Source organism: Natator depressus, chromosome 4, assembly GCF_965152275.1.
Source record: "Natator depressus isolate rNatDep1 chromosome 4, rNatDep2.hap1, whole genome shotgun sequence".
Taxonomy (NCBI): domain Eukaryota; kingdom Metazoa; phylum Chordata; order Testudines; family Cheloniidae; genus Natator; species Natator depressus.
This window is the reverse complement of record NC_134237.1, coordinates 83,796,038-83,809,627: the sequence shown is the minus strand read 5'-3', so window position 1 is coordinate 83,809,627 and position 13,590 is coordinate 83,796,038. Positions and strand designations below refer to the sequence as shown.

At 36.6% G+C, this 13,590-nt stretch overlaps 1 protein-coding gene across 14 annotated transcripts in view; it reads left to right on the top strand.

Annotated features, from left to right (window-relative positions):
* The window catches only part of PCM1 (pericentriolar material 1), an 89,190-nt gene that overhangs the window by 10,398 nt on the left and 65,202 nt on the right, over positions 1-13,590 (top strand). For 10 of the 14 annotated variants that reach the window (XM_074951317.1, XM_074951319.1, XM_074951314.1 and 7 more), the window contains exons 4-9: positions 973-1,245; positions 1,898-2,068; positions 2,258-2,374; positions 7,180-7,357; positions 11,435-11,544; positions 12,356-12,572. In XM_074951317.1, the coding sequence (XP_074807418.1) occupies positions 973-1,245; positions 1,898-2,068; positions 2,258-2,374; positions 7,180-7,357; positions 11,435-11,544; positions 12,356-12,572 (1,066 nt within the window). The remainder of the gene's footprint in view (positions 1-972; positions 1,246-1,897; positions 2,069-2,257; positions 2,375-7,179; positions 7,358-11,434; positions 11,545-12,355; positions 12,573-13,590) is intronic. The other 4 variants (XM_074951318.1, XM_074951320.1, XM_074951324.1 and 1 more) reach the window with 2 other exon arrangements.

Here is a 13,590-nt window from a genome sequence, read left to right as displayed (position 1 = left end):
TGAGGGTTATAGGTTATTTAGTACCTGCCAGTCTTGAAAGTATTTTCTTGAATGCATTTCTTCCTGGAGTAATGTAATTTGAGATTCTGACCCTGGATGGGGTGCCTTGTGGCAGAATGGAATGTTATGCTTTTTTCTACACTTCTTCCCTAAATTTTTGCTGAATTTTTTTTTTCAATTAAAACCGTGACGATAAAACCTAGTCTTTATGGTTGTGACGATAACCTGGGATAATGTGACCCATTGCTTTGCAGTCTTCCCAAATCTGAAGACAGACTACTCTAGAGCTTCTGTTGCTGCTTTTAGCTTTTCAAGGAACAGTAGAGTGGAACTGATATACTTAACGTCACGGTTGCACACAGAGTTCTGAATAGCATCAGTAAACATTCCAGCCTAGTAGTGGCAGAAGAAAGCTCTGGAGCTACGGATGGGGGAGGATAACCAAAAATGCAGTCTAGACTAGGGTAGAAGATCTTCTTCCGACACAGCAAGCAAGAGGCTATATAGGAATTCAGTATCAGATGTTCTTTGTTCCAATTCAATAGTCAAGAGGCTATGGGGATAAGTAGCTTCTTTCTCATGCATTTTGGAAGGGAGATGTGGCTTCACATTATCAGGCATGAAGTTGGAGTTCACAGCAGGGTCCAGGGGCAGCACCCTGATAGGAATTCTAGAAGTCTCCCTGTCATTCCCAATACATTGGTTGGAAGGTCAAGTTTCTGACCAGAATCCACCTGGTGGAGATGGTTTTAATCATCTTTAATCTCAGCCGTCAGCTACTAAGTTTAGTTCTCTGGCTAGGAGGTGAATCTCTTGGTGGTCGTGATCCCCCTCCTCCCCCACCCCCGGCTATGCCCAGTAATGCCACATGATGGTACCACTCTGTTCAACTGTGAACTAATAAAAGTAGAACAATGTTTTTAAAGGAATATTTAAGTAATATATAATTTCCTTTGGTTTGTTTTTATGTAGAGGAGCATTGGAAGTGATTCTCAAGGCAGAGCAACAGCTGCTAACAACAAACGTCAGCTTAATGAAACCAGAAAGCCATTCAACTTCCTACCACTGCAGATTAACACTAACAAAGGCAAGGATGCTGCCACAAGCCCTCAAAAAAAAGAAACTGGTGGATCATCACAATGTAAAGAGTTATTTGCATCTGCTCTAAGTAAGGACTTCTTGCAAAATTATCAGGTGTCTGTTCAAGAAGATGGAAGAGGAGAACCTGCTATGGATAGTAGCCAGGTATTGTTCATGACTCAGTGTATTCCTATTGTAATTTCTTCCTCCTAAAAAACTGTAACTTTCAGAAAATGTCTAATTTCATTGTTGTGTGGTAGACACCCTGATGAAGCTTCCTAGAAAGTTTCATTAATTTTAAAAATTAATTCCAAATGGTTACTAAGATGGTTTATATTTTGCTACTCTTAATTATTTACAAAGTAACTTGCTTCGGAATACATGAAATGAGATTTAAATTATACTACATGTGGGAATGCTTATGATCACATAATGCTAGTAACTCTGCATACTGAGAGAGAAGCAGTCTATTTAATACACCACTTTTAAGTCTAGAGATTGATCTGATTACCATTTTAATGGTTTTGGTAATTTCTGGGACCAGCATACAAATTGTGACATAATGTTTAGAGATATGAGCTCAATGGTGCACCTGGTATCTGTGACAGAAGCAACATTAATCCTCAGTCTTGGAACTTTATGCATATGTTGAAGTCAGTACCAATTATAGGATTGAGGCCATACACTCTAGTATGTCACCTTTCATTTTATTTACCTAGGTGTCGTATAAATTAAATTATCACCCTCATGTCTTGTGGATAACAAATATCAAAACTATTGATTAACTTACTGAATAATTTCAATGTCTTCTCTGCAGATTGTGAGCAGACTAGTTCAAATTCGTGACTATATTGCTAAGGCCAGCTCCATGCGGGATGATCTTGTAGAGAAAAATGAAAGATCTGCTAATGTTGAGCGCTTGTCACATCTCATAGACCATCTTAAAGAACAAGAAAAATCCTATCTGAAATTTTTGCAAAAGATGCTTGTAAGTTTCAGAGCCTTAAAAATAGATATGTCTCTCTTAAGCAATGTGAGAAAACTTTAAGGAATCAATCATTGGCATTTTGATGGTACTGCTGGGGGAGTTAACTTCAAGATACAGTGCCGTCCATAATAATTCATTTTTACTACCCCATTTATATAGCTTTTGATTTATGCCGCTAAAATATTTCAGGCTAGAGAAAATGAGGAGGAGGATGTTCGGACTATAGATTCAGCTGTGGGATCTGGTTCTGTAGCTGAGAGCACATCGCTAAACATAGATGTGCAGTCTGAGGCTTCAGATACCACGGTAAGCTGCTTTTAGTAATTAAGGTGCTAGAAATGAAGACTTGTTCTTTCTTTTCCTGACTGATACTTGATAGTATTGTTAATCTGAAATTCAGTTCAAGGAGACTTAAACCCCCCAAACTCTCAATGATGTATATTTTTAAAAAGTTTGTTTTTTAAAAGCTTCTGTTGTAGCAGTTTTACTTTTTGATGGCTTATGAATCTTTTAAATAATTCTAGGGGTTAAATATGTATCTGGCCTATTAATGCAGAAAGGACTAGTTTTCAAAGCTGTTTTCGGTAAGTGGTGTGCTTCTAGTACTGGGGGAATTGAAGGGTAATGGAAGAGTGGAAATGGTTCACTATCATGGGTTGTTGCTATAGAAAGCATAAGTATATCTGTAGTGGTACCATAAAAAGCATTGCTCTAGGACGGGGGTTCCCAACCTCTGTCATTGGGTGGGCCACCTCTTATTAGAGTGTCTTATGGACTCTGGCGTTTCTACGTATACACTCATGATTGCATAGACCATCTCCTCTCCCATTTGTGATCACATAACTTTCCTGTAGCAATTTCAGCAGTTGCTTACGTGGAAAAGAACATTGAATTCTTCCTAATTTTTTATCTCCTTTTAAATAAAATTTAAGCATCTGTGTATATGGCATTGGCTCTTTGTTTCCAGCCAGCATGCTATGGACCATCAGCAAAGTGCTCCACAGACTATGGGTTGGAATGTGTGTTCTAGGAAGTTAAAAGTAGTGTTTAAATAAAGAATACAGAGGTACTTGATTAAAAGTCAGAATGAAACCAGACAGTGTCTCAATCTAATATCAAAGTCCTGCAAGATGTTCTTGTTTTTATCGGGTCTTTCAGAATGATAACATTGTAGAGATTAAACATCTACATCTAACTTTTTTAATGTTGTTTAAAATGTGAAAAAATAACCAATGCTGATAGAAATATATATCCATGTAGAATTCTCGTAAACAAAGCTTGTATCTTGTTGTTTATACAGAAAGCGTATTTTTTCATTTTTATGTGTGTGGCTTTAAGAATTTTGGAATCAGGTTTCTTTTATAGTAGTTTGAAATATTAAAAGTAGTTCTCTGTAATTACATGGTACAGTGATATTTGGAATCCTGTCATTTAAAAAAAAATTTTAATAAAGGAAATTGAAAATACAGTAAAATTAATTAAACAACAGAAGACTTATTTGAAGTAATAGTTTGCCATATATAATAAGTAAGACACAAATGAACTAGGTAAGCAATTTTATAGTTTAAAAATGCATGTTAAACAGGAGTGTGTTCTAAATCTAACCTACTAAACTATTTAATAAAGGAAGTATCTTTTAGTCTGAAAATTCGGCCCTGCATTGAGGACAAACTAGGGAATTCAGCTTCACAAGGACAGGTTTCAGACATTGACGTTACAACAAGTCCAAAAGAGAAAAGTGACAAAGCTGCTCTGAATGGCAGGGAAATCTGGCCTATTAGGATTGGATTACCCTCACAGGTACTCTTCAGAATATTACCTTGGCAAGTCTCCAAAATAGGGTCTGTACTTGCTAATTTTCTTTTTCTTCCTCAGTTCCTTTGTTGTTAAAGCGCTTTAAAACATACTAATTATTTGTAATGAACAATTACTTTTTTCTCTCATTCTTTTCATACAGAAGCTTCTGATGTTTAATGCTTTAGTTACCACTATAACAATAGATCTGTCTGTCTTAACTGTGTTTGGCTAAATTTTCATTGAATGTCTCTTCTTCTTCATGTTGACTTGTTTTGGGAAGTGGAGATTTTATTAAAATGAGTTTTTACTAATCTCCTCCTCCAACCCAACATATGTTCTTTTTTGATTAGTGAGGGGTATAAATCTAACTCTATGCCAGCTATTAATCTAACTTTTTGCAACCACAGCTTGCCACTTCAGGTTCATGCCTTGATGCAATTGCACTCTTATTTCTGGGAAAGTGTTTTTAAATTGGCTTAATGTAGTGTCATTTTAGATAATTCACACTTAGATCTGTTAATTTTCATGCTATTAATCTGCCTGAAAGAACTTAATAACAAACATCTTGTGTAGAGAAAGTGTAATGGAAGATCAAAAACTTCTGTTGCCCCAAGGAAAACTATGATCTGTAATAAACTCTCTACAGAGGATAAACTGTGCATGCCTGTAGCAGTACCCAGTATATACCTGCAGGGAAAAACACATTTGTGGGGGTCAGTGCCTTAAAAACTGTGTTTTGAGATGTGTCCAGTCCTCCTGTGATTTTTTTTTTTAATAAATATTTTTGTAATTGAATTTTTAGTGCTCCATCTTTTTTGTTTAAACTCAAATTGTTTAAATACATTATTTGAATACAGTAACTCCTCGCTTAACATTGTAGTTATGTGCCTGAAAAATGTGACACTCTGACATTAGTCCCCCTCTTTCCTCCCTCCCCTGCACAGAAAGCAGGAGGCTCCCTGGGGGCAGCTCAAAGGCAGCGGGCAGGAGCAGCACATTGCAGTGTGGGGAGGGACAGCTGAACTGCCAGCAGTTGGTAGCCTGCTGGGCTTGGGAAGGTGATGGGGTGGCTGCCGGTCTGCCCTGGTTCCAAGCTCCCACCAGCTAGCTGCAACAGGCTGCTCTTCCTGCAAGCATTGGACAAAGCAGGCGGCTGCCAAACAACATTAAGGGAGCTTTGCACAACTTTAAACGAGCACGTTCCCTAATTGATCAGCAACAAAACAATGTTAACTGGAATGACTTTAAGTGAGGAGTTACTGTATTTCTATACCCTTTATAGCAAATTTGTCAAGCTTGAGTGCCTAATTTTAGACACCCAACTTGGGAAAAAAATTGGTCTTCGTTTTAATGAGTATAGATGCCTCTGATATGCTTGAAATGAAGCTTGGTTTGTTTATCAGTTTTGTTTTTTTTCCCTCTGCCATTGATTTGACATGTGATCTTGCAGAAATCACCTAATCTTTCCATGCCTCAGTTTCTCTATCTAAAATGGGGATTTACACAGGGATTATCATTGATGTTTAGAGTCATTTGAAAGTGTTGTATACTTACAATGTCTTATTACATTTTTGAAGACCTTTTATTAATAATTAAATTCTGGATGTTTAAAAACTGTGGATTGAGCTGAACATGGTTTACCCCTTAAAACATGGATTTTTGGAGATTGACATTTCTGATGCCTAGGCTGAGAAAGAGTTGCTCACTGCGTTCTGGGATCCACACTGTCTGCTAGGGGGGCAAGAAGCAGCACCCCAGCTACAAAGTTAATTTACTGTCCATTAAAGTACTTGACCTTGCCTTTTCCAACAACTTCCAAACTCTGTGGGAAGTACCTCTGCAGTAGGGCCAAGTACTTTAATATATTCAAGCATATTCTTCAGTGTAGGAATTTTTCACAATTCAGATACATAATTGCTTACAGTAGGCACTCAACACTAGATGGCAGGTGAATTTTTTTACTTTAGGAGTAGGACTTTCAGCTTGGCAAATATTTAAAAATTCATAATGCTGGTATTTTTGTAGTCCATCTTCTTACTGTGAAAATGCAGTTTCAAACTTGATGCAGAGTTGTAGACTACATATGGTTTTATGGAATGAGAAACAATTTGTTGCAAAATTGTGTGGTGAAAGAAAGCTTTTGAGGTGAGTGAATCATTTTGGACCTTGAATCTTATTGAGGCAGGGGTCCAGTGGTGGTGCTTTGGGTTGGCAGCTGCGTAACACGTACTTGTGAACAGATGATTCAGTTTCTGTTTTCGCTCTACGCTGGACTGTTAAGCCAGTATAGGAAATGAAGAGGATCAGGTAGATATTTTTAAAAATAAGTGTTTACTGCAGAGACTCTTTAAAACAAGTTCAACACCAAACAGAAGTCTTTGCTTTTTTGCTATTTTAATTCAGTATCTTGAATTGCATTTTATATCCATCAGGGATTGAGGGAAGGAGTACTCTTATGGCTTTGTGGTTTATATGCTTTTCGTGTTAATGAATTTATAAACAAAGTGTAGTTAAAGGAAGAAACGTGCAAGTTCTTAATTTTGTAATCTGCTTGTGGAAGGTGCTGAGTTGGTAAATCCGAAGACAAAAGAACTTTACTTATCTGCAAGGCATTGTGCAGCATGGTTGTTGGCAGTAAAAGCTTTTTCCCTAAAAGGACTCAAACTTAGTCTAGAAGAACTTGCTTTAAGTGTGAAAAGATGATAGTTAAGTATTCACCTCTTTAAACTTCTCAAGACTAACAGTTCAGGTTTTCACTGAGCTGTTAAGGTTCTGCTTACATTAAGATACTGTATTACTATTTTCAGAGTAGCAGCCATGTTAGTCTGTATCTGCAAAAAGAAGAGGAGTACTTGTGGCACCTTAGAGACTAACAAATTTACTAGAGCATAAGCTTTCGCGGGCTACAGCCCACTTCATCGGATGCATAGAATGGAATGTATAGTAAGAAGATACACACACACACACACACACACACACACACACACACACACACACACACACACACACACACACACACACACACACACACACACACACACACACACACACAGAGAGAGAGAGAGAAGGTGGAAGTTGCCATACTTACAGTTTGGATGGCAACTTCCACCTTCTCTGTATGTGTGTATATATATCTTCTTACTATACGTTCCATTCTATGCATCCGATGAAGTGGGCTGTAGCCCGCGAAAGCTTATGCTCTAATAAATTTGTTAGTCTCTAAGGTGCCACAAGTACTCCTGTTCTTTTTGTGTATTACTATTGCAGTGTTATCAAATTCCACAGCTATGATGGTATCCTTTATTATCTTCCAGGCCAGAGACCCCCAGCAGGAGGCTAAAGAGGAGCTAGAGAATTTGAAGAAGCAACATGACCTGTTAACAAGGATGTTACAACAACAGGAACAGCTGAAAGCACTTCAGGGAAGACAAGCTGCTCTTCTTGCTCTGCAGCATAAAGCGGAGCAGGCAATTGCTGTCATGGATGATTCTGGTATGTGGAAGGACAAGAGTATGTAATGATAAATTGATATATTGATTGATTTAAACCTGACACTCTAATATTATTTTTTTTTAATTCAAAGTATAAATGTACTGCACAATTAAAAAAAATGTTCTGGATATATTCTTAAGCTTGTACATTCTGTGCCTTATATAAAATACCTGTAATATTTGGAATATTACTGCAGGACTGCCATTTGGTGGGAGAACTTAGTTTAAATATTTTTAATATGTTATTAGGTAACAAGGCTACAAACTTAAAACTAGAGCTGTTGATTACTTGCAGTTAACGCAGGCGATTAACTCAAATTAATTGCAATAAAAAAATTAATCGCTATTAATTGCCGTTTGAATCACACTGTTTAAACAATAGAATACCAATTGCAATTTATTAAATATTTTTGACATTTTTCTACATTTTCATATCTATTGTATTCTGTGTTGTAATTGAAATCAGTGTATTTTTTATTACAAATATTTGTAACGTAAAAATGATAGAGTATTTTTCAATTCACCTCATACAAGTACTGTAGTGCAGTCTTTGTCCTGAGTGCAGTTTACAAATGTCGATTTTTTTTTTGTTACATAACTACACTCAAAAACAAAATAATGTAAACCTTCAGAGCTTACAAGTCCACTCAGTCCTACTTCTTGTTCAGCCAATTGCTAAGACAAACAAGATTGTTTACATTTAGAGGAGATAATGCTGCCCTCTTCTTATTTAAAACGTCACCTGAAAGTGAGAACAGGCATTAGCATGGCACTTTTGTAGCTGGCATTGCGAGGTATTTCCAAATTGAGCGATTGGATGAACAAGAAGTAGGACTGAGTGAACTTGCAGGCTCTAAAATTTTACATTGTTTTATTTTTAATGCAGTTTTTTTGACATAATTCTACATTTGTAATTTCAACTTTTATGATAGAGATTGTACTACAGTACTTGTATTAGGTGAATTGAAAATTACTATTTCTTTTCTTTTTTATACTGCAAATACTTGTAATCAAAAATATATAGTGAGTACTATACACTTTGTATTCGGTTGTAATTGAAATCAATATATTTGAAAATGTAGAAAACATCCAAAAATATTTCAATAAATGGTATTCTATTTTTTAACAGTGCGATTAATTGAATGTTTTTAATAGACGGACAGCCCTACTTAAAACCATAAGTTCCTTCCTGGTACTTTGAGATGAGCCACCAAAGTTTACTTTAAAAACTCAAAAATGTATTTTTTTAAACCTTTCTTGTATAAGGAAGAACAGAACAATTATAAATTTGATTACCGTATCTTAACCAAATATAAAACTAGATTTCAGATTCTAAAGAATCTGAATTGTAGACTTGCCTCCAACTGTTAAACAACATCACAACCACTATAAAGATAAGTTAAGTGTTGTTCCATTATAAACCTGTACTTTAATACTTCCTTAACGTTGTCAAAAGAATCGTTGGGGTTGAAACTTCTCACATTTGGTCTCTGCCAAAAGATAAATTATTTTGGAAAGTATGAACAGAAGTGGTTTGAGGCAGCGTTAAACAACCTCTAATGATAAATTATTTGAAAGTTAGATGGTTATGGTCTCCGATCTGCTTACCATCCCCACAGAATGTGTACCATGCTTGTTTAGTAAATTTCTAATTGGGAGAAAATCATTTTAAAATTGTTTTGACTTCAAATTTCCCTTTGCCTAACTTCTGCCTTGTTGTTTTTAGAAATGGAGTGCATTGCTTGTGACATCACACACAAGAATAGCACCAGCAAACTGAGAAGCAAAATTGTAGCCTAGGGCACTGCCTGTAGTAATTGGTCTCTTCCTGTGTCCTCTCCTAACAAGCCAGCTTTGAGGGGGATAGAAGGACCATACAGGATGGTTTTGCTTTGAGATGGAATGATGCTCCAGGCAGCTAGTAGAACATAAGAACAGCCATACTGGGTCAGACCAATGGTCCATCTAGCTCAGTATCCTGTCTTTCGACAGTGGCCAGTGCCAGGTCAGAGGGAGTGAACAGAACAGGCAATCATCAGGTGATCCATCTCCTGTCACCCATTCCCAGCTTCTGACAAAGAGGCTAGAGACATTCAGAGCATGGTGTTGCATCCCTGCCTGTCCTGGCTAATAGCCATTGATGGACCCATACTCTGTGAACTTACCTAATTCTTTTTTGAATCCTGTTATAGTTTTGGTCTTCACAACATCCCCTGGCAAAGAGATGCACAGGTTGACTGTGTGTTGTGTGAAGTACTTCCTTTTCTTTCTTTTAAACCTGCTGCCTATTTTCATTGGGTGACCCATACTTCTTGTGCTTTGTGAAGGAGTAAGTAACATTTCCTTCATCACTTTATTCACATCATTCATGATTATATAGATTTCTATCATATCCTCCCTTAGTCATCTCTCTTCCAATCTGAAAAGTCCCAGTCTTTTTAATCTTTCCTCCTAGGGAGATTGTTCCATACCCTTAATCATTTTTGTTGTCCTCCGTACCTTTTTCAATTCTAATATATATAGATAATAAGACAGAAAATATCATAATGTCACTATATAAATCCATGTTATGCCCACACCTTGAATACTGGCTGCAGTTCCGGTTGCCTAGTCTCAAAGATAGAGCATACCATGGTTCTGGGGAAGGCATTTCTTCCTTGCAGGTCTTCTGAATCAGCTTCTGGGCATCTTCAGCTCTGCCTTATGGTGTCTTTTGTCCTAAACAAACTTCCCAGTACAAGTAGAAATCTGAAGTTCTATACTCCTCTCCCCTACAGAAATAACCTCTCTTCATAGGAAGAGGAGGTTGTGGACAGAGGAGAGGCTTACTTAAGTTAGCCTTAAGGAGAGGCTTATTCTCTGTTCCCTGGTGCTACTCTTATTTGTGTCATATTTGTCCTGGTGATACTCGGAGCAGCATCCCACTAACCCTTGTGTTGAAAAAGGTAGAAGAAGCCGGGACTAGGAAAAGGAAAAAAAAAAAAATTCATGTAAAATTAAATAAATGTAACATTTTAAAAATCCAATTAAGGGTTTACTAAACAAATGATTCATGTGAAGTTAAAAATAGGCCAGACACCCATACTTCGGTATGGCTAAAAATGGTGGATATTTAAGGTCCTGGTCTGTTTTGACAAGTGACTGTTTTTAAAGTAGTATTGTAGAGTTCTACATTTGTCTTGATTGCCATATCAAACGTGTTTTTGCAAGTAAAAATGTGCCTTTTTTCCTAACTGCCAGCTCTGCAAATCAGATTTGAATGTCAAGATAAGGTATTTCCTTCTAGCATACCATGGTCAGTAAAGGTTCTGGAGGCCAAATTATATTATTGTCTTCGACTGTAACTGACTGGAACACAGAGTTCTGTTGATATATGAGAAGTATACTATCCAGCTCGTTGTTCTTAGCTGTGTTGGTTCTGCAGGGACATACAGTTTTTAAACAAAACAAAAAACACAACAAAAACTGAACTTAACTGATTTTTGTGGGGGGGAAAAACAAAAAAACAAACCCCAAACACAAAAGGAACAGATCTGCTGAACAAGGTACACTTTTGCATAGTCAGTTTTCGCAGTGAAATTGTACATTGATTGAGGCTATGTCTACACTACGCTGCGGACCTTACAGTGGCACAGCTGTGCCGCAGTAAGGTCTCCTGTGCAGCTGCTCTTTGCTGGTGGGAGAGAGCTCTCCTGCCAGCATAATTGAACCATCCCCAACAAGCACCCTTAGCTGTGTTTGCAGAGGAGTCTCTCCTGCCGACATAACGCTGTCCACACTAGCACTTTTGTTGGTGAAACTGATGTTGTAGACATAAGCCCAAGTGATGATTTTTTTCTGGGGTTGGGAACGGTTTTTTTTGACATCTGTTTTTCTAAGGATTACTTCAGAAGTTTGTTTGATTTAAATTTCTATAATGTGCTCACAGGATTTGGTTAGTTCAGTTGAAAAAATAAGATAAATTTGTCCAACCAGTGCTGTATGTTAGTAGATATGGTATATACTTATTTTGAAATCTTAAACCATTTTCTCTAATTTACCTTTTAGTTTAATGTTTTGGACTTACTGTTTTGTGTAGTTGTAACAGAGACAACAGGTAGCATTTCAGGAGTGAGTCTTACATCTGAACTAAATGAAGAATTAAATGAGCTAATCCAGCGTTTTCACAATCAGCTTCATGAATCTCAGGTAACCTTTTTTTTATATAGTGTTGCTGTGTATATTTTAGTTCATTTTCCCTATAAGGGTCTTAAAAATACTAGAATAAATAGGTTTATTTACAAAGCTATTCTGACTTAGTTTTCAGTATACTTTCTCACACAGTGAGAGTGATTGCTGTTTGATAACATTTTATTAAATCTTCGGGGCAGTAATATGCAGTTTAAAAGATGTTGTTTCTTAGATGCACAAAATTTAAGCTTTTTGTATTGCTACCTCTTAAATGCCTATACTTGTCTGACTTGCTGAGGTATGGTTTCTTCTAATTATGTTTTCAATAACATGCCCTGTAGGTTACTTGCATAACTCATAACAAGAATTATATGTATGGCCACAGGTTTAAGACACAATATTCAGTTAAAAAAACCCTACAACGTGTTTGAAATTTATTATATGTAAACCTTAACTGGATTTGATTGTAAAGTTTTTTTTGGTTTTGCTTTTATTCCAATTGATGCTTTCTATGTTTTACTTTGGATGGAAGCGGTTATTCATTGACTGTTACAAGCTTAGTGTCAGTTTATACCTGGTTCTTTCTTGGAAGCCAAGAGCAATAGTTCCACATCATAGTACTAGTTATTATGCAGTTGGAATTATATAAGAGCTAACTATTGTTTAGTTTGAGAACCTTGGTTTTCTGTTATGGAGCTCTTAGCACTAGCCTTTTTAAGAAGTTAAATGAGGTATTTTTTGACTTTTCTGGAGTTGGGAGAGGTAATTAGCAAATTATTATGGCATCTTCATAGTACTTGTAGTAAAATGAAGTTGGTTTGTTTTTTAGACTCAACCTGTGCCAGATAATAGAAGGCAAGCAGAAAGTCTTTCACTTACTAGAGAGATTTCACAAAGTAGAAATTCTTCTATGTCACAGCACTTATCTGATGAGAAAGCACAACTTTTTAGCAAGATGAGAATGTTGCAGGGTAAAAAACAAAAAATGGACAAGTTGTTAGGAGAACTTCATACGCTTCGTGACGAGCATCTAAACAACTCCTCCTGTAAGTAAATGTATGCAGAACTCACTTTAAACTGGATTTGTTTAATGTAGTTTATAGTCCTTTTGAACATAACGTGCAACTAATGATTCAGAATTGTCACTGATCTTAGTACATGGAAGAATTTTTGTAGTATTGTTGTAGCTGTGTTGGTCCCAGGACATGACGGAGACAAGGTGAGCGAGGTAATACCTTTTATTGGACCTGTTGGTGAAATGGACTAGCTTTCAAGCTTCATACAGCTCTTCCTGCAACACATGTGAACCTCTTATAGTTAACCATCTGTCCCACCTTGTATTTAGCTTAGACAGTCTGGTTACCTTCTCCAGACCTGAGGAAAAGCTCTGTGTTTGAAAGTGTGTCCCTTCCACCAGCAGGAATTGGTTCAGTAAAAGATATTACTTCACCCATCTTGTCTTTCTCCTGGAAGTATTGTCATTTGTGTAGCTTTCAGTAATAACAAATTTTAGTTAAATGTTTCCTTTTTAATGTAGTGATTTAAATACAGAACAAGGAATGTTTTTTTTCCTGTGGTAATAATCTTTTGCTTTATAGTATTATGAAAGTCCACCAAACTGATTTAGTGAAGAATCTGACTACAGAACTCTGTAACTGTGGAAATACCCAATGTTACAGACAAAAAGTGCACTTTAATGTGATTTCTTCAGTAACTTCCCCCAGTGTCTTGAAAATAATTAAATTTAATTGCTTTCTTAGGTTAAAATGATTGCATTGAACCTCAGTGATAGGTTGCTCCCTCTGTTAATAGCAGTTTTTGTGGCTAAGTTCCTGAAATGTTTGGGAAGGTTTATACTAACAGAGATCTGTAAAGTTTAACCTTTGTGCTTTAGCATGGCTAAGACTTAAAGGGACACAGAGTTAAATAGTTTCAGTGCTATGCTTTGCCCTGAATTCCTGGCCAACATTTGTGGTGTTAAAACTCACTGTCCTATCTTGTAAATATTTGTCTTCTCTCACTAAAAGGCCAAAACAAATGGTAAAACTGAATATATAGGGACAA